This window comes from Salmo salar, chromosome 25, assembly GCF_965601325.2.
Source record: "Salmo salar chromosome 25, fSalSal1, whole genome shotgun sequence".
NCBI lineage: Eukaryota > Metazoa > Chordata > Actinopteri > Salmoniformes > Salmonidae > Salmo > Salmo salar.
Window position 1 is genome coordinate 38,220,832 of NC_138315.1, and position 25,669 is coordinate 38,246,500.

The 25,669-nt window shown below is 43.9% G+C and overlaps 2 protein-coding genes across 6 annotated transcripts in view; one reads left to right on the forward strand and one right to left on the reverse strand.

The window, feature by feature from the left end:
* The window catches only part of LOC106586705 (target of Nesh-SH3), a 47,739-nt gene extending 30,685 nt beyond the window's left edge, over positions 1-17,054 (forward strand). For all 4 annotated transcript variants that reach the window (XM_045707492.2, XM_045707493.2, XM_014174254.3 and 1 more), the window contains 9 exons: positions 319-432; positions 5,254-5,343; positions 5,964-6,173; positions 6,753-6,858; positions 7,707-7,786; positions 10,605-10,634; positions 10,752-10,910; positions 15,292-15,414; positions 15,633-17,054. In XM_045707492.2, the coding sequence (XP_045563448.2) occupies positions 319-432; positions 5,254-5,343; positions 5,964-6,173; positions 6,753-6,858; positions 7,707-7,786; positions 10,605-10,634; positions 10,752-10,910; positions 15,292-15,414; positions 15,633-15,748 (1,028 nt within the window). In that variant the 3' untranslated portion in view covers positions 15,749-17,054. The remainder of the gene's footprint in view (positions 1-318; positions 433-5,253; positions 5,344-5,963; positions 6,174-6,752; positions 6,859-7,706; positions 7,787-10,604; positions 10,635-10,751; positions 10,911-15,291; positions 15,415-15,632) is intronic.
* A 342-nt stretch (positions 17,055-17,396) lies between these two features.
* LOC106586706 (trafficking from ER to golgi regulator) overlaps positions 17,397-25,669 on the reverse strand; it is a 34,046-nt gene continuing 25,773 nt past the window's right edge. Inside the window, exons 7-8 of one of the 2 annotated variants that reach the window (XM_014174257.3) lie at positions 19,183-19,269; positions 17,397-19,025 (exon numbers count right to left, since the gene is read on the reverse strand). In XM_014174257.3, coding sequence (XP_014029732.1) covers positions 18,637-19,025; positions 19,183-19,269 — 476 coding nt within the window. In that variant the 3' untranslated portion in view covers positions 17,397-18,636. Of the gene's footprint in view, positions 19,029-19,182; positions 19,270-25,669 lie in introns of both variants that reach the window. The other variant, XM_014174256.3, reaches the window with a different exon arrangement.

A 25,669-nucleotide genomic window follows, 5' to 3' on the forward strand; every position in this document is an offset into this window, starting at 1 on the left:
ACAGCTTAAAACCACTTCTCTGAAGAATACACACACAGCTTTAAACGCAACAACTGTGTGTGAGTGCCTGTGTGTGAGTGCGCACCTGCCAGTATGTATGTGTGCATGTGTGTGCCTGTGTGTATGTGTGCAGTATGTGTGTGTTGTTCTGACTCACTTCTCTTACATAACACCAACACAATTATGCAACACACATATTTAATATATTTTCCTTCAGCAGGAAAACCTCTTATAGATACACCTGGCTGGGTAGCAGATGACCACAACTGTATCTGTAGCTAATATGACTGAGCTGTGTTTTCTCCCCCCTGTCCTCAGATAAGCCCAGAGACCTGAAGCAGGGAGACAAGGCATCCATCTTGAAGTCCTTCCCTCTGGTTACGACTAAGCCCTCCAAACAAAAGACCACAACCATCGTCCCGGCCTTGAACAGTACGGTTCAGTGATTGTTTTTCTAAGAATATACACTATAAAAATATAGTGCATTCGGAAAGTAATCAGAACCCTTGATTTTTTCCCCTCGTCAGTCTACACACAATACCCCATAATGACAAATCAAAAACAGGTTTTTAGAAATGTTAGGAAATTTACAAAAACTTCAAAAAGGAAACATTTACATAAGTATTCAGACCCTTTACTCAGTACTTTGTTGAAGCACCTTTGGCAGCGATTACAGCCTTGAGTCTTCTTGGGTACGACACTAGAAGCTTGGCACACCTGTATTTGGGGAGTTTCTCCCATTCTTCTCTGCAGATCCTCTCAAGCTCTGTCAGGTTGGATGGGGAGCATCGCTGCACAGCTACAGTGGGGGAAAAAAGTATTTGATCCCCTGCTGATTTTGTACGTTTGCCCAGTGAAAAAGAAAGGATCAGTCTATAATTTTAATGGTAGGTTCATTTGAACAGTGAGAGACAGAATAACAACAAAAATATCCAGAAAGACTCTTAAAGGGAGTGCTCCTAACCGCAGCTTGTTACCTGTAAAAAAGACACCTGTCCACAGAAGCAATCAATCAATCAGATTCCAAACTCTCCACCATGGCCAAGACCAAAGAGCTCTCCAAGGATGTCAGGGACAAGATTGTAGACCTACACAAGGCTGGAATGGGCTACAAGACCATCGCCAAGCAGCTTGGTGAGAAGGTGACAACATTTGGTGCGATTATTCGTAAATGGAAGAAACACAAAAGAACTGTCAATATCCCTCGGCCTGGGGCTCCATGCAAGATCTCACCTCGTGGGGTTGCAATGATCATGAGAACGGTGAGGAATCAGCCCAGAACTACACGGGAGGATCTTGTCAATGATCTCAAGGCAGCTGGGACCATAGTCACCAAGAAAACAATTAGTAACACACTACGCCGTGAAGGACTGAAATACTGCAGCGCCCGCAAGGTCCCCCTGCTCAAGAATACATATACATGCCCGTCTAAAGTTTGCCAATGAACATCTGAATAATTCAGAGGACAACTGGTGAAAGTGTTGTGGCAGATGAGACCAAAATGGAGCTCTTTGGCATCAACTCAACTCGCTGTGTTTGGAGGAGGAGGAATGCTACCTATGACCCCAAGAACACCATCTCCACCATCAAACATGGAGGTGGAAACATTATGCTTTGGGGGTGTTTTTCTGCTAAGGGGACAGGACAACTTCACCGCATCATTTGATGGGGCCATGTACTGTCAAATCTTGGGTGAGAACCTCCTTCCCTCAGCCAGGGCATTGAAAATGGGTCGTGGATGGGTATTCCAGCATGACAATGACCCAAAACACACGGCCAAGGAAACAAAGGAGTGGCTCAAGAAGAAGCACATTAAGGTCCTGAAGTGGCCTAGCCAGTCTCCAGACCTTAATCCCATAGAAAATCTGTGGAGGGAGCTGAAGGTTGGAGTTGCCAAACGTCAGCCTCGAAACCTTAATGACTTGGAGAAGATCTGCAAAGAGGAGTGGGACAAAATCCCTCCTGAGATGTGTGCAAACCTGGTGGCCAACTACAAGAAACGGCTGACCTCTGTGATTGCCAACAAGGGTTTTGCCACCAAGTACTAAGTCATGTTTTGCAGAGGGGTCAAATACTTATTTCCCTCATTAAAATGCAAATCATTTTATAACATTTTTGACATGCGTTTTTCTGGATTCTTTTGTTGTTATTCTGTCTCTCACTTTTCAAATAAACCTACCATTAAAATTATAGACTGATCATTTCTTTGTAAGTGAGCAAACACAAAATCAGCAGGGGATCAAATACTTTTTTCCCCCACTGTACTTTCAGGTCTCTCCGGAGATGTTCGATCGGGTTCAAGTCCGAGCTCTAGGTGAGCCACTCAAGGACATTCAGAGACTTGCCGCGAAGCCACTCCTGCGTTGTCTTGGCTGTGTGCTTAGGGTCGTTGTCCTGTTGGAAAGTGAACCTTTGCCCCAGTCTGAGGTCCTGAGCAATCTGGAGCAGGTTTTCATCCAAGATCACTCTGTACTTTGCTCAGTTCATCTTTCCCTTGATCCTGACTAGTCTCCCAGTCCCTGCCGCTGAAAAACAACCCCACTGCATGATGGTGCCACCACCATCCTTACTGATTAGCTCTGTGACTTTCAATGTGGCACCGTCATAGGATGCCACTTTTCAAACAAGTCAGTTTGTCAAAATTGTGCCCTTCTAGTGCTTCCCCGGTCAACTGTAAGTGCTGTTATTGTGAAGTGGAAATGTCTAGGAGCAACAACAGCTCAGCCGCGAAGTGGTAAGCCACACAAGCTCACAGAACGGGACTGCCGAGTACTGAAGCGTTTAACGCGTAAAAATCGTCTGTCCTCGGTTGCAGCACTCACTACCGAGTTCCAAATTGCCTCTGTAAGCAAATTCAGCACAATAATTGTTTGTTGGGAGCTTCATGAAATGGGTTTCCATGGCCGAGAAGTTGCACACAAGCCTAAGATCACCATGTGCAATGCCAAACGTCGGCTGGAGTGGTGTAAAGCTCGCCGCCATTAGACTCTGGAGCAGTGGAAGCGTGTTCTCTGGAGTGATGAATCACGCTTCATCGTCTGGCAGTCCAATGGACAAATCTGGGTTTGGCAGATGCCAGGAGAACGCTACCTGCCCAAATGCATAGATACAACTGTAAAACTTGGTGGAGGACAAATAATGGCCTGGGGCTGTTTTTCAGGGTTTGGGCTAGGCCCCTTAGTTCCAGTGAAAGGAAATCTTAATGCTACAGCATACAATGACATTTTAGACGATTCTGTGCTTCCAACTTTGTGGCAACAGTTTTGGAAATGTCCTTTCCTGTTTCAGCATGACGATGCCCCGTGCAGAAAGCGAGGTCCATACAGAAATGGTTTGGGGAGAATGGTGTGGAAGAACTTGACTGGCCTGCACGGAGCCCTAACTTCAACCCCATCGAACACCTTTGGAATTAATTGGCATGCTGACTCGGAGCCAGGCCTAATTGCCCAATATCAGTACCCAACCTCACTAATGCTCTTGTGGCTGAATGGAAGCACATTTCCACAGCAATGTTCCAACATCTGTTGGAAAGCCATCCCAGAAGAGTGAAGGCTGTTATGACAGCCAACTCCATATTAATGCGATCATTTTGGAATGAGATGTTCAACGAGCAGGTGTCCACATACTTTTGGTCATGTAGTGTATGTGTTTTTTTGCGCTTTTTTAAAAAACTTTTATTTGTTCAAGGGAGCCCAATTGAGACCATGGTATCATTCACAATGGTGCCGTGAGAACAAACAATTCATAAGTCAACATGATGATTCAGTAAAATAGCAAAAAAACTATAAGATACAACACAAATCAATTATTACTATCAACCAAAACACTCGGAAACCTCAGTGAATTCATCCCTCATCAGCATTCTAAACTGCCCTATTGGCACCAAGGATTCAAGATGTAATGTGGATTGTAAATGATTCCAAACATGGGGAGGGGGGGGGGGCATTAAAATTAAAGACTGATTTACGTAGGTTGGTAGAGACACGAGGGACTTCAAGAGTTAACCAACCATGTGAGCGGCTTTGGTGCCTCGTATTTTTATACTTTAACAGAGAATTGGGATATGTTGGAAGCTTGTGCAGAAGAGCATTGTAAACATTTACATTACATTTTAGCAGACGCTCTTATCCAGAGCGACTTACAGTAGGAATGTATACATTTCATTTTTTTATAAATTATTTTTCTGTGCTGGCCCCCCGTGGGAATCGAACCCACAACCCTGGTGTTGCAAACACCATGCTCTACCAACTGAGCTACAGGGAAGACGACAAAAAGGAGAAATGAAGTGATACACTTCTATGGTACCACAACATCCAAGGGTTTTAGAGAATTGCTGCTGCAGTCTGATGAATAGTGTCACCATAATTAAGAGGTGGCAGGGAGGTTGCCTGTACAACCTGCAGGATATATTTCTATAAAAGAAGCCTATTTTAAATCTCAGCTTTTTAACTAGCTCATCCGTATGTTTTTTTAAACGTAACATTTTTGTCAATCCAAAAGCTCAGATATTTACATGCAAAAGTGTCATCTGCATACAGATGAATGTTACAGGATTTTGCAGATAGACCAACATTATTTATATAAATAGTGGAGGACAGGTCCCTGCAGGATACCTTTAGTAGTATTGAGGTAACTTGATTTGACACCATCAAAAAGCACACATGTCCTGTCTGACAGATAGTTCCCAAACCATTTGCAAGACGCCTGTTCGAGGCCCATTTCAGACAACTTTTGGGCAGTATCAAAGTCCTTAGATACGCTGTGGGTCTATAAATATGGAAACACAGTGAGGCCTATAATCTAAGCAATTTAACACAGAATTTAAGACAAGCGTAGCTGCTGAAACATCAAGAATATCATTTGAAGTTCTTAGCTGACAGTTGGTAAAACATTTTCTCACTGTTCTGGGACCAGAGGCTGTCATAACCTGTTAGGGCAATGAGGGGGTGGAGTTTGGTTTCAAAGATTTGCATTCTAACCAAAGTAAGACATCTACTCCTCAAATCTAGCCAGCGTGTGTTAATGTGTGTACCTATGTGTGACCATATACGTGTGTGTTTGAATCATGCTACTCCTGAGTGTGTGTGTGAGAGAGTGTGAGAGTGAGAGAGAGAGCGAGAGACCAAAGCAGTTGCTGCCTGTAGGACTGAGCCAGAGATTGAGGACAAAGTTCTGCCATGGAATGTTGACATATCATCCCAGTACTCTCACACACTTTGTTGTTTCTCAATCTCATCATCCATCTCTCTGTAGTCACGCGTAATGGGACAGGTGACAACTCCTCTGTGTTCAGCTCTCTGCCTGCTTCGGAAGTGGACGCCTTGGGCAAGAAGCGCTTCGTAGGTAAGGACACACGGATCATAACAGTCTTAAACAACCCCCATGACTAAACTCACGGTGGACAGGGGCTGGAGGATCACTGAGGACAATAGCCTGGAGAACATTAGCCTTTCGTGCTTCCTCTTACCGCCAGTTGTTTTGGATTTGTCTTGTCTGTATCCAGATGGTTGGCTGAGCTCCAGCTGACTTAGATCTCTTGTCTATGGAGTACAGATGTCAGAGATGTAAACAATAATACCACCATACTGCTGATCATAAGCTGTTCGAGGTCTATTTCAATGAATGCAATGTATAATTAATTGCATGTAACCTGGATGTAGAACAACATGTGACAGTACATTAGAACTGAAAAACATTTACCTAAATCTGTAGTTACAATGTTTTTAATCGTTCTTATCCTATTGTGATTCTCTGTAGCTCAGTTGGTAGAGCTTGGCGCTAGCAATGCCCGGATAGTGGGTTTAATTCCAACGACCACCTGTTTGTAAAATGTAGGCCTATGCGGCATTACTGAAAGTCGCTTTGGATAAAATCGTCTGCTAAATGACATATGTTATCCTACAGAGTTCTGTGTCTTTTAAGATATTATTGTTTGAGCACCAACCCTTTAATGTCTCTTCCAGCCCCTCATGTGCTCTATAAGACGGACAAGAAGCCAGACGAGCCATGTTCCATAACACACTCCCTCAGCTTCTTCCCTGAGGAGGAGGGGGTGGAGCAGAATGTCACCGCACCCCCCCGCTTGTCCCCCTCCAACGTCACCGTGGTGACCGTGGAGGGATGCCCCTCCTTCATCATCCTGGATTGGGAGAAGACTGACAACGACACCACAGGTTTGTGTGTGAGCGTGTGTTTGTATATGTGTGTGTGTGTGTGCGCGTATACGTGTGTGCTTGTGCAAGTGTGTGTGCGCATATATATATATATGTGTGTGTGTGTGCGCATATATATATGTGTGTGTGTGTGTGTGCGTATACGTGTGATTTTGTGTGTGTGCGTATACACGCGTGTGCGCATATATATTTGTGTGTGCGTATACATGTGTGTGTGTGTGCAAGAGCACATGCGCAGAGGTTGATAAAGCTCTCTAGGTTATTGAAGGGTGAAGTCCTGACTCATAAGACTCTATTACAATGGGTCTTTTAATAACATCCTGGAACTCCATCTGTGCTCCATCAGGATAACTTTACAATAAGAACATGTCGTGGTGGTAGAGCGCTGCGACAACATATTTTCAAAACACTTTCTTTGGCCCAGTCCTTGTCAACCCCACCCAAATCCTCAGAATCATGTCTTGAAATTGTATATTTGCCTCGTTAAGACACATATAAATCACATATGTATGATATCAATGAGGTTGTAAAGATATAATTAAACATGTTGTGTGGATTTGCTGCTTCTCGTTTGATCAGAGTATGAGGTCATTTCAAGGACCCAAGGACCAAATGGAGAAGAGGTGTCCATCCTGACTACCAACCAGACTCACACTGCTGTGGAGAATTTAAAACCAGAGAGCAGGTGTGTGTTTGTTTTTATGTGGTGTGTGGAGGCTTGCTGGAGCAGGGTTGGGTTGGGAAGGTTCACTGTGTTTCTAATTATGCTGGATCCTGGTCTTGGTCTTGGCTGGGAGTTAGAGATTCATAGAATTAACCAGATTAACCAGAACCTTATCCTGGGCTGGGTCTGTTTCACCCACCACAACATCTGAACATCACATACATTATGGAACAGCCATTAGCAAAGTGTGTGTGTGTGTGTATGTGTTTGTTCAAGTGAAAGAGTGTGAATGTATGTGAGTGTATGTGTGTTTAAGCAAGAGAGTCTGTGTGTGTCTGTGTGAGAGAGAGAATAGGAGACAGAGGCAGAGAGAAAGAGAAAGAGCAAGAGAGAGAGGGAGATAGAGAAAGGGAGAGGAGAGCCATGAGCAAGCACTGGCCTCTGCTCAAGGCTGTAGAGAATACAAATATCAAGTGTCATAGTGTTGGAGACAGGTGGAATATAAACTTAAGCTCCACAAAGGTTACGATTATAGCGAACAAGTGTAACTTTCCATCCTGCACTCTTTTTGTGTACGTGAAACACAGGTGGCTCGTGGCACCATAATTGGGGAGGACGGGCTCATAGTAATGGCTGGACTGGAATTAATGGAATGGTATCAAATACGTCAAACGCATAGTTTCCATGTGTTTGATACCATTCCATTCACTCCACTCCAGCCATTATTATGAGCAGTCCTCCCATCAGCAGCCTCTTGTGATGTGGAATCTCACCATGGCGATCGGAATAGAAAGTTCTGTATATAAAAAGGAGATTTTGGAATGACTGAGCTGGATTATCACCATGCTGACTTTTTCTCTTTCCTTTAGTTACGAGTTCAAAGTGAAACCCAAGAATGAGCTTGGGGAAGGGCCTGCCAGTGAGGCGGTGTCGTTCAACACAGAGTCAGGTAGGTGTAGATCCAAAATGGACTCCACTCTATCAAATCAAATGTTATTGGTCACAGACACTTGTTTAGCAGTTATTGTGGGTGTAGCAAAATGCTTGTGTTTCTAGCTCCGACAGTGCAGTAATATCTAACAAGTAATATCTTACAAGTCCACAACATATACCCAATGCTCACAAATCTAAGTAAAGGGATGATGAATTAAGACTATGTATTAAGAATATATAACTATATGGATGAGCAATGTCAGAGCGGCCAATACGTCTGATTACACTTACATAATGGACAGCTCCAGATAGAAGTTCCCATTGGGCATGGATAGAGCTATGATCAGCTTACAATTCCCATATCCAAATGTTAACAGTTGATGGAAACCATTCAAAAGGGACCATAGATCAGAACCTTGAGCTAGGACCACAATTCCCACTGTTGGCATTATAGAGCCCCATCAGCTGCGCCAGGGAATTAGTAAAAAAAAAAAAATCTAATAACAATCTCACTGTTTCAACTTGAAATCTTTGCTTTAGCTTGGCTCCGCCTCTAAGTGGTGTATCAAACACTGATATCACATGCTTTTCAGACATGTGTCGCTAATTAGTTACTTGTTCATGGTATTAACCTTTGGCTAATAGATGTGTGTAAGTAAATAGCTGCTCACTATTAGCATGTCAGAGGTGTGCAATGAGACTGTTGTTAATGACTCCAACATGCCTTTTCCGTTTTGGTAACCTTGGCGACCACTGGGGCATGTCTGGTCGAGACCTATAGGTCCTGTCTGTCAGGCTTTTCATCACTCCTCTACTCCCATATACAACACACACTAGTCTCCAGGAAGAGATGGACAACTATTACCAGGGTGCAACTTTGTGAGGGGGGTGTTTGGGGACTTGATCATATTGGTCATAGTTAGGTTAGTGCTCTATTCAATCAGATCCACTTTAGCCAACATCTGCATAGAGGTTGTTTTGATGGTGTCGGAGGTGTCAAATCCACAAGTGGCTCCTGGCATTATACAAGAAGCAGATTAAACAGCGTGATCAATATACAGGTACACTTTGTGCTGGGGACAATAAAAGGCCACTAAAATGTGCAGTTTTGTCACACAACACAATGCCACGTGTCTCAAATTTTGAGGGAGCTTGCAATTGGCATGCTGACTGCAGGAATGTCTCCCAGAGCTGTGCCAGAGAATTGAATGTTAATTTCTCTACCAATGCCGTTTTAGAGATTTTGGGTACGTCCAACCGGCCTCACAACTGCAGACCATGTGTAACCACGCCAGCCCAGGACCTCCACATGCGGCTTCTTTACCTGTGGGATCGTCTCAGACCAACCACCCAGACAGCTGATGAAACTGTGGGTTTGCACAACCAAAGAATTTCGGCACAAACTGCAGAAACCGTTTCAGGGAAGTTCATATGTGTGCTCATCGTCCCCACCAGGGTCTTAACATGACTGCATTTCGGCATCGTAACTGACTTCAGTGGGCAAATACTCACCTTTGAAGGCCATTGGCATACTGGAGAAGTGTGCTCTTCATGGATGAATCAGCGTTTCAACTGTACTGGGCTGACGGCTGACAGCGTCGTGTAGGCGAGCGGTTTGCTGATGTCAACATTGTGAACCGAGTGCCCCATGGTGGCAGTGGGGTTATGGTATGGGAAGGCATAAGCTAAGGACAACGAACACAATTGCATTTTATCAATGGCTATTTGAATGCACAGAGATACCGTGATCCAAAAGGCCCATTGTCGTGACATTCATCCGCTGCCATCACCTCATGTTTCAGCATCATAATGCACGGCCTCATGTCGCAAGGATCTGTACACAATTCCTGGAAGCTGAAAATGTCCCAGTACTTCCATGGCCTTCATACTCACCAGACATGTCACCCATTGAGCATGTTTGGGGTGCTCTGGATCGATGTGTTCGACAGCGTGTTCTAGTTCCCGCCAAGTGGGAAAACATTCCACAGGCCTGCGAAGGAGATTTCACGCTGCATGAGGCAAATGGTGGTCACATCAGATACTGACTGGCTTTCTGATATTAAGATATATGTGACCAAAAGATGCATATCTGTATCCCAGTGGTGAAATCCATAGATCAGGGCCTAATGAATTCATTACAATTGACTGATTTCGTTACAATTGACTGATTTCTTTGAAATTGTTGCATGTGGCATTTATATTTTTGTTCAGTGTACCTAAAAGGGACATTGCCATTGGCTGCACAGAGTCACACTAAGATACATCCCATGCAGCCTTGTTAACAAGTTGAAACACTGGAACGTGAGATGTAATCTACACCTCCATTAGGCTGATCAAAATCTTCAGTATTTTGTTTAATGATTTTCAATTTGAGCGTCATTTTTTCTATATAGCCTACACTTTCTCGTTCTGAACTTCTAACCTGAGAGGGAAGGTGTGGCTTCGTGACAATGATCAAGAGCAGCTGCTCAATGATTTGACAGCTTCAACATCAGTCATAGTCACATAATAGCTACAGATGGACTGGATTTTGGGATTCATATCATATCCGTTATGCACACTAATGAAATCAATGAACTAGCTTCATTCAAAGCAATATTGTGTCCAAACAGAAATAACAGTCGACTGATGTGACTAGGCTGGATTGATCTCTAACACTGATAAAGAGGAGTGATTGGACCAAAGGCTCTTTGCCCTGTAGTGAAATCAGACTGGGAGGGACACGACTATGTAGCTGTCCATGTGCACCTATTGTTTATTACTGTATTAATGCGGTAATAATGGACTGATAAGTGACTAATGATGTTTTCTCTCTTTCACTCTCTCCTCCATAGCGGACCCTCGGGTGAGTGAGAATGTCTCAGGTGAGAGGACTCTCAGTATGTCATGTTCACAATCATTTTTCCTCCATAGTTTGTTTCCCATTCTCTGTGCCATAATGTCGTATGAATCCTTAAATATGTTCTCTCTCCTGCCTCCAGGAAAAGATGCTATCTGGACACAGTTCCCCTTCAAAGCAGATTCCTACTCGGAGTGTAACGGGAAGCAGTACGTGAAGAGGACCTGGTACCGCAAATTTGTGGGCATCCAGCTATGCAACTCCCTTAGATATAAAATCTACATGAGCGACTCGCTCAACGGTCAGTATAGTATAGTAAGAGGGTTTGTACAGTGCCTTCGGAAAGTATTCAGACCCCTTGACTTTTTCCAAATTTTGTTAGGTTACAGTAGGTTACAGCCAGGGTTGGGGAGTAAAAAAAACGATAATTGTAAACCGTTACGTTACCAGCAAAAATATTGTAATCAGATTACAGATACTTTTGAAAAACTAGAGGATTACATCGAGGATAGCTTTTAAGTTCAGAAAGGAGGTTTGCGGAAAAAAATGTATTTGACACTTCTGTTCTCAATGACATTCAAATCAGGTTTGAAAAGGGGTGCAAGTTTAAATTTGTTCCACCTGAGCGAGTCTGACCGGAATTCAGAGACCAATATGATGCCACACCACATGGGTTTAATGGATTGCAGGAAAAGAGCAGGAAAGGGCTTTTGTAATGATCCAACTTGAATAAACTCTTGTAGGTAAGGATGACAGCAGTGGCTATTTATTATTATTACTTATTATTGTCATCTACATAGCGCATTGATGTGAATCACACTGCTGCTCTCTCATTTAGCTATTTGCACCTTACGGTGGTTGTGGTGGATGGCTGTTCACAAATCTAAATGTGTATTTGAACCCAATAATGGTTGAATTCAAGAAGTTTAAGCTGCCTCTCAATCATTGTTTTTGAAAACGGTGGACAGCCAGTATAAAAAGATGCTATTGCAACAGCTGCATAGTGCAGATCCCAGCCTATGGAATAAAAGTAGGGTTTTTATTGCTCAATCTAATTCATGCTGATACTTTTTTTTTTGTTATCCATAGGCCTAATGGACACGTGTTCAAACTCACACACTTTTGATAGACTTAAAGGGGCAATCTGTAGTCGCTACATCCATTTTTGGACTTATAAATTATATATCAATTGATTCTTGAAGAATATAACTTATAAATGCCTCATGAGCTTAGTTCAACTGTCACACTCCATGACAACCCAAAATATAAGCTTGTTTTCCCCCAATGTTTGTAAACATTGTAAATGTAAACAAGCATAAATAGCCTCATAACATGACTAAAACAATCATTTTCATATCATGGATGGTCAGTTCTTGCATCTGCAGCTCTGTCTATTAATCTGAGAGTGGTTACATTTCTCCAGGCCCATCCCTCAGCTTTTTACCAAAACAGAGGCGGGTAACCGTTTTGTTATTGTTTCATCTGTGGATTTGCCCTTTAAACAGCTGTATATTATCAAGCTATCAAAGAGTCACCAACAAAATGTTAAATAGGCCTATAGCAAATGTACCATATGGCATTCATTTTTCACATGTAAATAGCACTTTTCAGTAGTGCTCAAAGCATGCCATTCCATGAGCACAGCATTTATTTTCAACTCGAATCAATCAGTCCTCCATGACAACAAAATCATAAATAACAAAGCAGGGCTGGCTAATAAGTCTTCAGTTTTGGGGTTATGCTCAGGCTAATCTATACTTTCATAATACCCAGTCCTATTCTTGAAGATCAAGAGGTATAACATTTATTGGAATGACTGGAATTCTGATCGAATTGAAACGTGTTATTATATGTAGTAGAAAGTGATGGGTTAGAAGAAGCCTACATAACCAACCCATAAAGTCAAATGTGACATCCATGTGTGGCCAGCTATGTAAACTTTAATAATGCAGCATAAATAGATGTGGTTCAATCGGTAACATATATTTTTGTCTTCTTCTAATGCCTCTTAAGGGGAAAGTAATCTAAATGTAACTGAATGTAATCAGATTACGTTACTGAGTTTGGGTAATCCAAAAGTAACGTTATTGATTACAATTTTGGACAGGTAAGTAGTAACTGTAACGGATTACATTTAGAAAGTAACCTACCCAACCCTGGTGAGACAGCCTTATTCTAAAATTGATTAAACTGTTTTTTTCTCATATCAATCTACACACAATGGCCCATAATGACAAAGCAAAAACTGGTTTGGAGAAATGTTTCCACATTTATTAAAAATATAAAAGTATTCAGACTGTTTACTCAGTACTTTGTTGAAGCACATTTGGCAGCGATTACAGCCTTGAGTCTTCTTGGGTATGACGCTACAAGCTTGGCACACCTGTATTTGGGGAGTTTCTCCCATTCTTCTTTGCAGATCCTCTTAATCTCTGTCAGGTTGGATAGGGAGTGTTGCTGCACGGCTATTTTCAGGTCTCTCCAGAGATGTTCGATCGGGTTCAAGTCTGGGCTCTGGCTGGACCACTCAAGGACATTCAGAGACCTGTCCCGAAGCCACTCCTGCGTTGTCTTGGCTGTGTGCTTAGAGTCATTGTTCTGTTGGAAGGTAAACCTTCGCCCCAGTCTGAAGTCCAGGTTTCCATCAAGGACCTCTCTGTACTTTGCTCTGTTCATCTTTCCCTCGATCCAGTCTAGTCACCCAGTCCCTGCTGCTGAAAAACATCCCCAGAGCATGATGCTGCCACCACCATGCTTCATTGTAGGGATGGCGCCAGGTTTCCTCCAGACGTGACACTTAGCATTCTGGCACTCTACCATAAAGGCCTAATTGGTGGAGTGCTGCAGAGATGGTTGTCCTCCCATCTCCACAGAGCAACTCTAGAGCTCTGTCAGACTGACCATCGGGTTCTTGGTCATCTCCCTGAACAAGGCCCTTCTCCCCCGATTGCTCAGTTTGGCCTGGCGGCCAGCTCTAGGAAGAGTCTTGGTGGTTCCAAACTTCTTCCATTTAATAATTATGGAGGCCACTGTGTTCTTGGAGACATTCAATGCTGCAGAAATGTTTTGGTACCCTTCCCCAGGTTTATGCCTCGACACAATCCTGTCTCAGAGCTCTACGGACAATTTCTTCGACCTCATGGCTTGGTTTTTTCTCTGACATGCGCTGTCAACTGTAGGACCTTATATAGACAGGTGTGTGTGCCTTTCCAAATCATGTCCAATCAATTGAATTACCACAGGTGGACTCCAATCAGGTTGTAGAAATATCTCAAGGATGATCAATGGAAACAGGATGCACCTGAGCTCAATTTCGAGTCGCATAGCAAAGGGTCTGAATACTTATGTAATTCTGTTATTTTTAAATACATTTGCAACAATGTTTAAAAACCTGTTTTCGCTTAGTCATTTTGGGGTATTGTTTGTAGATAGCTGAGGAAACTGTTTTATTTAATCAATTTTAGAATAAGGCTGTAACGAACAAAATGTGGAAAAAGTCAAGGGGTTTGAATAATAAGTCACTGTATACACTGTGTGTACAAAACATTAAGAACACCTGCTCTTTCCATGACATAGACTGACCAGGTGAATGCTCCACTCTTAGCACCTTTTTTTCTATCTAGAACTAAAAAGGGTTCTTTGGCTGTCCCCATAAGACAACCCTTTGAAGAACCCCTTTTTTGTTCCAGGTAGAACCCTTTTGGGTTCCATGTAAAACCCTTTCCACAGAGGGTTCTACATGGAAACCAAAAGAGTTCTACCTGGAACCAAAAAGGGTTCTCCTATGGCGACAGCCGCAGAACCCTTTTGAAACCCTTTTTCAAAGAGTGAATGATCTCTTGAGTTTTCTTGTTAACTCCTCTTCAACCAGTGTAGATGAAGGGGAGGAGACAGGTTAAGAAAGATTTTTAAGCCTTGAGACATGGATTGTGTATGTGTGCCAGTCAGATGGTGAATGGAGAAGACAAAAGATTTAAGTGCCTTTGAACGGGGTATGGTAGTAGGTGCCAGGCGCACCGGAATTGTCAAGAACTGCAACGTTGCTGAGTTTTTCATGCTCAACAGTTTCCTGTGAGTATATTAAAAATGGTCCACCACCTAAAGGACATCAACTAACTTGACACAACTGTGGGAAGCATTGGAGTCAACATGGGCCAGCATCCCTGAAGAACACTCGACACCTTGTAGAGTCCATGCCCCGATGAACTGAGACTGTTCTCAATGCAAAAAGGGGCAACTTAATACTTGGAAGGTGTTCCTAATGTTTTGTACACTGTGTGTCTATGTTTTACTCTTTTTATATTGCCTTGTCTCTGTGTACGTACGACTATAAAGTTACAATGGAATTTTGAATGAGGTGTAACTAGCAAAAATGATTTAATCTCAAACATTATTTAACCTATAATCAAATCAAATTTATTTGTCACATACACATGGTTTGCAGGTGTTGATGCAAGTGTAGCGAAATGCTTGTGCTTCTAGTTCCGACCATGCAGTAATATCTAACAAGTAATCTACCAATTCCACAACAACTACCTTGTACACAAGTGTAAAGGAATGAATACGAATATGTACATAAAAATATATAAAATGAGTGATGGCCGAACGGCGTAGGCAAGACGTAATAGATGGTATGGAGTACAGTATATACATACAGAGCCATAACCTTTGACCCTGTGCAGGCAATTTCTACAACATCGGGGACCAGACTGGTCATGGGGAGGACCATTGCCAGTTTGTAGATTCTTTCCTGGACGGACGAACAGGCACCCAGCTACTGGCCGACCAGCTACCCAGCCGATCAGGTAGAGTACCATCAACTGGGACCCATTAGGAAGATCAGTGGGAGAGAACCACTTGTACAGGTGTCCATGACCACGGTTTCTTGTTCACTTTTCAATGACTACTAAAGATGTCTGTTTCAGGGTTCACTATGGGAAACACTGATCTCTAGACTATGTTAAAAAGACCACTCACATTCCAAACCAAAGGTTCTCATTATCCCTTTGCTCTCATGTCTCAGGTTTCTACCGGGCTATGCGTCAGGAACCGGTCAACTTCGGCCAGATCGGAAGGAACTCGCATGCCACCTATGTTGGCTGGTACGAGTGCGGAACACCCATACCTGGGAAATGGTAAGACCCCTCCACCAAGGAGGTGGCCAGGAAGATGCCTGACTGAAAGAGGGATTATTTTACCAGGCTGAAAGGAGGACTGAGGAGGCCTGAGGGGAGGTGGGCTTCTCTGTTACCATGGAGACGCACCTTTCTGACTGTCTATTTGTCAGATGGCAACAGCCCATATTCCATTGTATAAAAGTGTACAGGACCATACTTTGTCACCAACTCTGTTAGGCACATTTGTCATATCTCACTATTTATCAAACACGACAACATGAGAAAATACTCAAAACCTGGAAACATGGAAGAGAAGTTGGTAAAGGTTTTTCAGAGTGCTTCATTAAATATGAACACCGGAAACTGTTGGGAAGCGGGCTCCCTAAAAATGTAATAATGTGTATGGTTTTATTTATCAAGCAGTTGTTATTCATGTACCTTGTGGTTTCTATTGGCCAGTCTGTTAAAAGGGTTGCTACAAAAGCATTAGTTTTCACTCATACAGATACTGTCTATACTCAATACCCTTTCTTGATTGGTCCTGTGGGATTAACAGTTGCGGTTTGCACAATATGAAAGTATTAAATATGTGTATATGTGAAAGAACAATATTTCTGAACTACTAGCAAGTCTCAACATTAAGTTTACAAAGTAAGGCGGTTCCACGGACTACAAGTGTGTGTTCATCACTTGGAAAAACACCTGAATGGGTTCTTCAGCCAATGAATGTCCAAATATTAAGTAGAGAGAAAATCATCAGGTACTGAGATTCACTCAGTTGGAATGAACAGCATAAGGATATGCTTTGTTGTGCTTTCATCTTCAACAATTTAACTTCAACTCATCTCAATTTAGAGAATGATTGTCAGGAATCTGTTATGTGGATGTGGTCCTAAGCTCATTGCAAGTGACCACAATTGTCCACCTCCGGGGCGTGTTCAGTGGGGTGCAACAATGCAGAATGTTCAGATGTAATGTATTGGGTTTGTAGGATAAGGAATTGTGTCAGTTCTATACGTTACATTTCTACCTACAACATTCAGAACATTTCCCCTCACTGACGAAACCCTTTGTTTTTAGCCTTGGAATGTTTCGCCACAGTTTTGTTAGCACAACCTGTTCGTCTGAGTTTAAATATTATATGTACATAAAGGCTTCTTTTAGTGTGGAAACCACAAAAGAAAAATTACATTTAACATTTTGTACAGTTGCTCACAAATAGCTGCAGTTGTATTTTCAACCCAAATTTTTGGGGAAAAGTGTTTATAGATTGTTTCAGATATGTACAACCATTTGTATCCATTTTCACCAATAAATCCTTAAGTATGGTTCTTTTTTTAGGACTCAAATTGGTTGTAAATGTATTGTACACATCAAAGTGTGTGTTCATATGTCACACACACACACTCAACACATGCCCCGTTTCACTCGTTTGGCCATTAGTTCTGACTGCAGACAGGCAGAGCTGAGGGACCTACCACACGTCCCAGCCAACCACAACGCCCGATTAGGAAAACAAACAGCAACAGCAGCATTACCACACTTTTCCAAATCCACTCTGTTGGGATACGAAAGGCTCTCGGAAGCCAAGCTCAACACGGAGCCGTGAACTCACAAACCACAGTGTGAGGGAAGGAGGGAGAGAAAGAATCAAAACAATGACAGACCTCAAGGTTTCAAAGCCTTTATTAGGTTTTAAAGAAAATGTTAGTTTGTTTTAAACTAAATGACACTTCAAGGTGGAAAATCTGACTGACATTAATACAAACCAGTGAGGGGAAAAAATTTTGAGAAAGAGAGAGCGATGAACCATAAGGAGGTGATCTAAACATGGTAGGACCCTTCTGGAAGGTCAAAACTACACCTCCCATATTGTACTCAACCAAGGGGCAGATTCCATGACACGTCATAATACCAACATGGCGGTGATGAAAACGAGTTGTAAAAAAAATAATAAAGGGGATGAACACCATTTTCAGACGCATCTGTTAACACTCAAACTATATCCTCAAAAGATAGCCTTCCCTGTGGCTCAGTTGGTAGAGCATGGTGTGTGCAACGCCAGGGGCCAGTACAAAAACATGCTTGAAATGAAATGTATGTATTCACTACTGTAAGTCGCTCTGGATAAGAGCGTCTGCTAAATGACTAAAATGTAAGATCAGTTAAATGCAATACGAATCATCATCTGTTGACCAGCGTATACAGGTGCATTTACAGCTGTCAGACTAGCACGATAAAGTCTGATATTAATATTCCAGCCTGTTTTGTTCTCCCAGCTAAGTGTGCTTACAGACTGACTACATGTTCACCAGTGTTGAGCACAATTTGAACTGAAGGCAGTCAATTCGAAATTAAAACATTTAAAAACATTTTGAAATAAATAACTTTGACTTTTCAGTTTATTGAGAAGTAATTGAAAATGCCCTTTTTTTAATTGAATTGTACATTTTAGTTTACTTCCTGAATTGACTGCCTTCAATTCAAATTGAGCCCACCCTGATAACAAACACATAGGGGTGTGTTTGTGGTGGGGTCGAGACTGAACACAGACAATAACACATGGGTGTGTGTGTGTGTGGTGGTGGGGTCGAGACAGAAGACAGACAATAACACATGGGTCTGTGTGCGGTGGTGGGGTCGAGACAACACAGACGTGTGTGTGTGTGTGTGTGTGTGTGTGTGTGTGTGTGTGTGGTGGTGGGGTCGAGACTGAACACAGACGATCAGATTTGGGGGGGGGTGTTGTAGTTTGTTTTGGATAAGGACTCTTCAGTGACTGAGGACTGACAGAAGGACGGATGGACAGATTAGCAGACCATGTTTACCGAACCCAGGCCAAACAGAGCCAGCCAGGACACAAAGGGGAGGGGTGGGTGTGTGTGGATAACGTTTTCCATTCCTTCTCTTTTACCGGTACCCAGGGCCAGGCTGGGCATAGCCCGAGCCGAAGGGGGGCCGGTTGCGGGCATAGGGGTTGGACGCCCCAGGTGGGGGGGTAACGTTGCTACCGGGGGGAGGAGTGTAGCTGGGACGGGCCTGGTACCCCTGGCCGGACTGGGAGGTGGGGGGTAGGCTGTAGTTGGCAGGCTGGTTGGCCTGGGAGGTGTAGTTTTGGGGAGGGAAGGCCCCTGGGGGGTACTGCTGGGGACCCTGGGGTGGAGCGGCCTGCTGTTGGCCTCCCTGGAAGCCGGGGGCTGGGCCCTGGCTGGGGGCGGGGGCCTGGGAGGTGGGGGCAGGGTAGTTCTGGAACTGCTGCTGTTGTTGAGGCTGAGGGGTGCCGGGCTGGGGGGTGCATCCTGCTGAGTGAGAGAGTTGGGGGGAGAAGTACAGTATAACTTTTGATTCTAATCCATTTCACATTCATAGCATCATTCCTGTGAAAGTCTGGGCCATTGTTATAAGATCAGCCTGTCCTTCTTGGACCTTTTCTGAGGGAAAGTGTCACTGTCTTACCAGGGTACTGCATGCCATACTGCTGCTGCGGTGCTGGCTGCTGGGGAGGGTATCCACCTGGAGACTGGTACTGCTGGTACATCTGACCTGGAGAAGAGAGAGATGGAGGACATCAGTATGACTGCTGGGGAAGACAGACACACCTGGGTGTCTGGATGGAACCAGACAGGATCGTCTTAATGCAAACAGCCCCGAGCACTAAAATAAAACAGGACTGGTTCTTCAAAGCCCTGCCCCTAGACACTCTCCATGGCACATTACAGTCAGCTGTACAGCTCCAAGCTAAACACGCACACTTTCACACACACAAACACTTTTATTTGGATAGATGTGTTGGATCAGAGCAGGTGCCATCTGTCTAAACAGATCTGTCTGTGTCAGTAGACAAGACACTTCCCTCCCAACTTTTACTAGCCATAACCTCACTGGTCTACGTGTGTCTCTCTTCCTCGGGTCCATGTCACATTTAAAAGTCTAGACTGGAAAGTCGGCTCAATACCATGGACTGAGGAGTGTGGTTAAGAGTGTCTGAAAATGAAAACAAACTAGAAGTTTAAAAACACAAACAGCACATACACGTAGTGTGCTCACACAATGTGGACTGGACCGCTAGCTTCAAAGACCAAGACACTGACCGACAAACTTTTTACCACAGGCAAGAAATATTCCATTCTTTTACTTTTAGATTGGTGTGTATTGTTAGATACTACTGCACTGTTGGAGCTAGGAACTAAGCATTTAGCTACACCCGCAATAACATCTGCTAAATTGATTTGATGGTTGCTTCTGCGCAGGTCAAAGCTGATTAACACGAGGTTGTCTGACACAGCTGCCTGACCGAGACTTCTTTGCATGTTAGTTGGCCAACTAAAGTTTTCCACTCAGAGGGCCCGTAACGGAGCCCTATGGAACTAGACATAATTCTAACAAGTTCTGCAGGGACATTTGTGCTAGACTATCACTAGGCTGATTAAACACTCACTGAAGTGGTAGTTCACTCCAAACACACACATGCAGTGGCTGAAAGATACACAGACAATGCACACACAAACACAGGTCCAAACAGCTGGGGCACAAACGTGCCAGAATAAAACTGACCCAAAACCTGCAGGGGACAAACTTTCTCAAAGTCAGAGGAAGATAAAAAAAAAACAAGGGTCTGAGCTGCAGTGGACTGGGGAACTAATGAAGAGCGTCTACCACAGACAGACAGGGTGCCACACAGACACATGAAGTGATCTTATGCCAGCCATCTTATACACTCCCAGATCCATACTGTAGGTCCGTACCTGGGTTGAAATGCTATTTGTTTTCTTTCAAATACTTCAGGTACATTAAGTACAAATACATTTTGACCCAAGTCTGGACCAGATGAAAGAACCATGTTTCATTCCTCCACCATTGGTGATCTCTCATCTAACATGATTCAAACGTTTACATTTTTTTTTAACTAGGCAAGTCAGTTAAGAGCAAATTCTTATTTACAATGACGGCCTACTGGGGAACAGTGGGTTAACTGCCTTGTTCAGGGGCAGAACGACAGATTTTTACCTTGTCAGCTTGAGGATTCGATTCCCAAGCTGACGAGGTAAAACGCTGACAAGGCCCAACGACCTAACCACTAGGCTACGATCTTGTCCCAAATTGTGAAAAGTCTATACAATGAAACCAGACATATTGCTCTATAGGACTGCATCTATGAATCAGCTGTAAGCCCACTGTTAACCCCTGTAATGTGAGCACCATGGTGCTTGAGTGAGAATCACAAAGTGTGTGTGTGTTCGCGAGCATGTAGGTGCTGACTTTCTCTCCGTCTTGGTTTCCCGTCTGCTATCCATCATGTGTGTTATGTAATGTGATAGAGGGATGGATGGAGCTGCCGTCAGGCCTCATTGGCCAGAAGAATTCATCTCTGATCAGTAAATGTAAGTCCCAGAGGACAGAGAAATCACTGCGGCTCTAAGGAGAGAGACCGGCTGCCTGCACATCCCTTCAGCTGAACACAAAACAGAGCTGGAAAAATTATCTGGAATGTTATTGCTTCACTGTAGTTCTCAAGCCTTTTAGGGATGTTTTCAGAAAGAAAACAAGATAATATGGGTAGTTTTACATTCACGTTAGTTATTTAGCAGATGCTCGTCAGTTAGTACATTCACCTTAAGATAGCTAGGTGGGACAACCACAGTCATAGTAAGTACATTTTCCTCATTAAAGTAACTATCAGCAAAGTCAGAGCCAGTAAGGGGTTGCGAGTGTTAGTTACCAAAAGTCGATTTCTTTGTGTGTGTGGGGGGCTGAGGTTGTGCGGGGGGGGGGGTACTGTGGGATTATTTAAGATACCCCTTGAAGAGGCAGAGTTTCAAATGGTTTTGAAGATGGTCAGGGAGTTTGCTGTCCTAGCTTCAGGGTGAAGCTGTTTCCACCATTGGGGTGCCAGGACAGAGAAGAGCTTGGACTGGGCTGAGCGGGAGCTGCTCTCCCGTAGGGGTGGGAGGGCCAAGAGGTGGCAGAACGGAGTGCTCAGGTTGGGGTGTAGGGTTTTAACAGAGCCTGAAGGTAGGCAGTTCCTCTCACTGCTCCGAAGGCAAGTACCACGGCCTCGTGTGGATGCAAGCTTCAACTGGAAGCCAATGGAGTGTGCGGAGGAGTGGTGTGACATGGGAGAACTTGGGAAGGTTGAACACCAGGTGGGTTGCAGTGTTATGGATAAGTTGCAGGGGTTTGATGGCACAAGCGGGGAGCCCAGCCAACAGCGAGTTGCAGTAGTCCAGATGGGAGATGACAAGCGCTTCATGTGTGAGGTAGGGTTGTACTCTATGAATGTTGTGCACATGAACCTGCAGGAGCACGTTAAATCAAAATGTATAGTCACATGCTCCGAATACAACAGACCTTACAGTGAAATGCTTACTTATAAGCCCTTAACCAACAATGCAGTTAAGAAAAATAAGTGAGAAGTATTTACTAAAATGAGAAAATAATTAAAGAGCAGCAAGGATCCTGATGCAGAGCAAGGTGTTTAGTCCCAGGGTCCTTAGCATAGTGATGAGCTTTGTGGGTACTATGGTGTTGAACACTGAGCTGTAGTCAATGAACAGCATTCTCATGTGGGTGTTCCTTTAGTCCAGGTGAGAAAGGGCAGTGTGGAGTGCAATAGATATTGCATCATTTGTGGATCTGTTGGGGAAGTAAGCAATTGGAGTGGGTCTAGGGTTTCTGGGATAATGGTGTTGATGTGAGCCATGACCAGCCTTTCAAAGCACTTCATGGCTACAGGGACTATGGTGGTCTACTTGAAACAAGTAGGTATTAGAGTCGGTCAGGGACAGGTTGAAAATGTCAGTGAAGACACTTGCCAGTTGGTCAGCGCATAAATCAGAATACACGTCCTGTGGCCTTGTGAATGTTGACCTGTTTAAAAGGTCTTACGTCGGCTATGGAGAGCGTGATCACACAGTAATCCGGAACAGCTGGTGCTCTCATGCATGCTTCAGTGTTGCTTACCTCGAAGAAACCATAGAAGTCATTTTGCTCGTCTGGTAGACTTGTGTCACTGGGCAGCTCGCGGCTGTGCTTCCCTTTGTAGTACGATTCAATCTTAGTCCTGTATTAGTGCTTTGCCTGTTTGATGGTTAGTCGGAGGGCATAATGGGATTTCTTATAAGCGTTCGGGTTAGAGTCCTACTCCTTGAAAGCGGCAGCTCTACCCTTTAGCTCAGTGCAGATGTTGCCTGTAATCCATGGCTTCTGGTTGGGGTATCTACGATGTCGTCGATGCACTTATTGAAGCCAGTGACTGATGTGGTGTAGTCCTCAATGCCATCGGAAGAATCCCAGAGCATATTCCAGTCTGTGCTAGCAACAGTCCTGTAGCTTAGCATCTGCGTCACTGCTTTGATGTTTGCAGAGAACGACAGGGTGTTGTCCAGGGTCACAGCAAGGTTCTTTGCACTTTGGGAGAGGGACACCGTGGAGTTGTCAACCGTGATGGAGAGGTATTCCTATTTTTATTACATTTTTACTCCACATACAAAACAACTTAGAGGCACACAAACAATGACTACATCTCTGCCCAGACCAGCATGCTCACACCCCCATCTCTTGTGCCTGCATTATTGTTTTCCACTTGGCCTTAAATTGTATCCATTTGTTTTTCTTGGTCACCCATGCTATTTCAATAATAAATCATATTTTTTCCATTGTGTTCATGGTGGCGGAATGATTGATCTCCACATTTAGTCTACTTTTTTTTTTTTCAAGATAAGTAATGAAAAGAGACTCTTCTAGCCTATTGGGTCTCTCACTACACCCCCATATGCCATGTCTTGAAATACACAGACAGATTAAAAGTTCACATAGTAATACTTCAAGCTGGAGAGGTATTCCATCTAATAAAACAAAGACACCGTCTGTACAGTTGTGGGTGAACAGGTGTGCTAGAACTCAGAGAGAAACAAACACAGAACATTCCTTATCTAGGGTTGATCGTCATCTGTTCAAAACATTAAGAACACCTTCCTAATAGTGAGTTGCACCTGCCCATTCACCCTCAATGGCACACATACACAATCCATGTCTCAATTGTCTCAAGGCTTAAAAATCCTTTAACCTGTCTCCTCCCCTTCATCATCACTGATTGAAGTGGATTTAACAAGTGACATCAATAAGAGGTCAAAGCTTTCATCAGGATTCACCTGGTCAGTATAAGTCATGGAAAGAGGTGTACATAATGTTTTGTCCACTCAGTGTAAACGAGACACAGCCACTAGAAATGTTCTGCTTATGGATCTTGTTAACGCCATGTTTACGTGTAAACACTAACCAAATGTTGGCAGAGAGACGAGAGTGATTGGTCCATCTACCCCCAAAGTACATGATCTGTGTCCTCGTTGAGTTCTGAAGTCCTCTGTGCATATTGTCAAGGCACCACACCCTTGATCAACGTGTTCACTCCCAACATGTTGGCAGGAGTGCACTGATCCTTTGAGACTATTCCTGGTCAACATTGATCAGTCTTCACTGTATTGTCTTTGTACAGACCCTGTGGACACTCCTGAACTAAAGGAACATTTGGGGTCTCTCTCACCAGAGCGTTGGGACAGGGAAAAACGTGTCCCTGCAGCCTGACTCGGCCGTCTGGCCAACAGCTGCAGCCCAGAGCCTCTCTCTTCCCTGGAAGTCTGGGAGAGAGGGAGGAACGGATGAGCAGAGGGAGGAAAAGATGAACTCCAGAAGACGACCAGCCAACCACAGTCAGCGATGTCACACTGAACCTAGTAACAGCCCGTGACCGTTATATGACCGCACAGTCATTTATGGACAAACTAAAACTAATAACCAACACAAAGTGCAAGGGTCTGGAATAGAAAGGGTATGACTGAGTTGAGTAAGTAAGACGTAAGGAAGAATGACTGTAACTTTAGACTCTTAGGGGTGTCTTGGCTCTGTTAAACTCAACCCAAACCCCTTGGAGAAGCCTGAACCCTGACCGAGCCAAAACCACAGAGCTGGTCTGGGGAACACGGTCAAACCAACACCATGTGGAACCGCACTCTCTTTGTTCCAAGAGCGGTTTGGAAGCCCTGGTATGGTTCCTCTGTGTTCAAGCCACAGCTCAACGAGCCTACCATGCGTGTGCGTGTACCAGCTGTGGTTTGGATCCTGTGGTGGGGTTGTGTCTGTGAGCTGGTTATGGGTCTCTCTGGGTGAAAACACAGGCCGCTACGGAGAGCCAGAAGAGCCAAAAGCCGTGCCTGCCAATGAAAAAACATCACATCCAAAATAATGAGGTAGCTTAATAATAAGACTGACTCACAACATGTTCCTCTGTCCCCTCCCTTCCTGTATCTGTCTGTCATATACTGAGATGCCAAAAACTAGAGCACACCTCGTTATCTGGTAAGAGAGTTACTTTCGATCTCTGTTGGTTCCAGATCACCATTATGGGAATACCCAGCAGGTCCTAGAGGAAAAGCTGTGTTCATTCCAGATCACCACCATTATGGGAATACCCAGCGGGTCCTAGAGTAGAAGCTCTGTTTTTCCTCGATCTACACACAATACCCCACAAATGACTAAGCAAAAACAGATTTTTTGATTTTTAAAAAAATGTATAAAGATAAAACTGAAATGACATTTACATAAGTATCCAGACCCTTAGTACTTGGTTGTAAATCTCTGCCATACGTGCTTCAACAGAGTCTTCTTGGGTATGACACTACAAGCTTGGCACACCTGTATTTAGGGGAGTTTCTCCCATTCTTCTCTGCAGATGATCTCAAGCTCTGTCAGGTTGGATGGGGAGTGTTGCACAGCTATTTTCAGGTCTCTCTGGAGATGTTCAAATCGGGTTCAAGTCTGGGCTCTAGGTGAGCCACTCAAGGACATTCAGAGACTTGTCCCAAAGCCACTCCTGCGTTGTCTTGGCTGTGTGCTTAGGGTCGTTGTCCTGTTGGAAGGTGAACCTTTGCCCCAGTCTGAGGTCGAG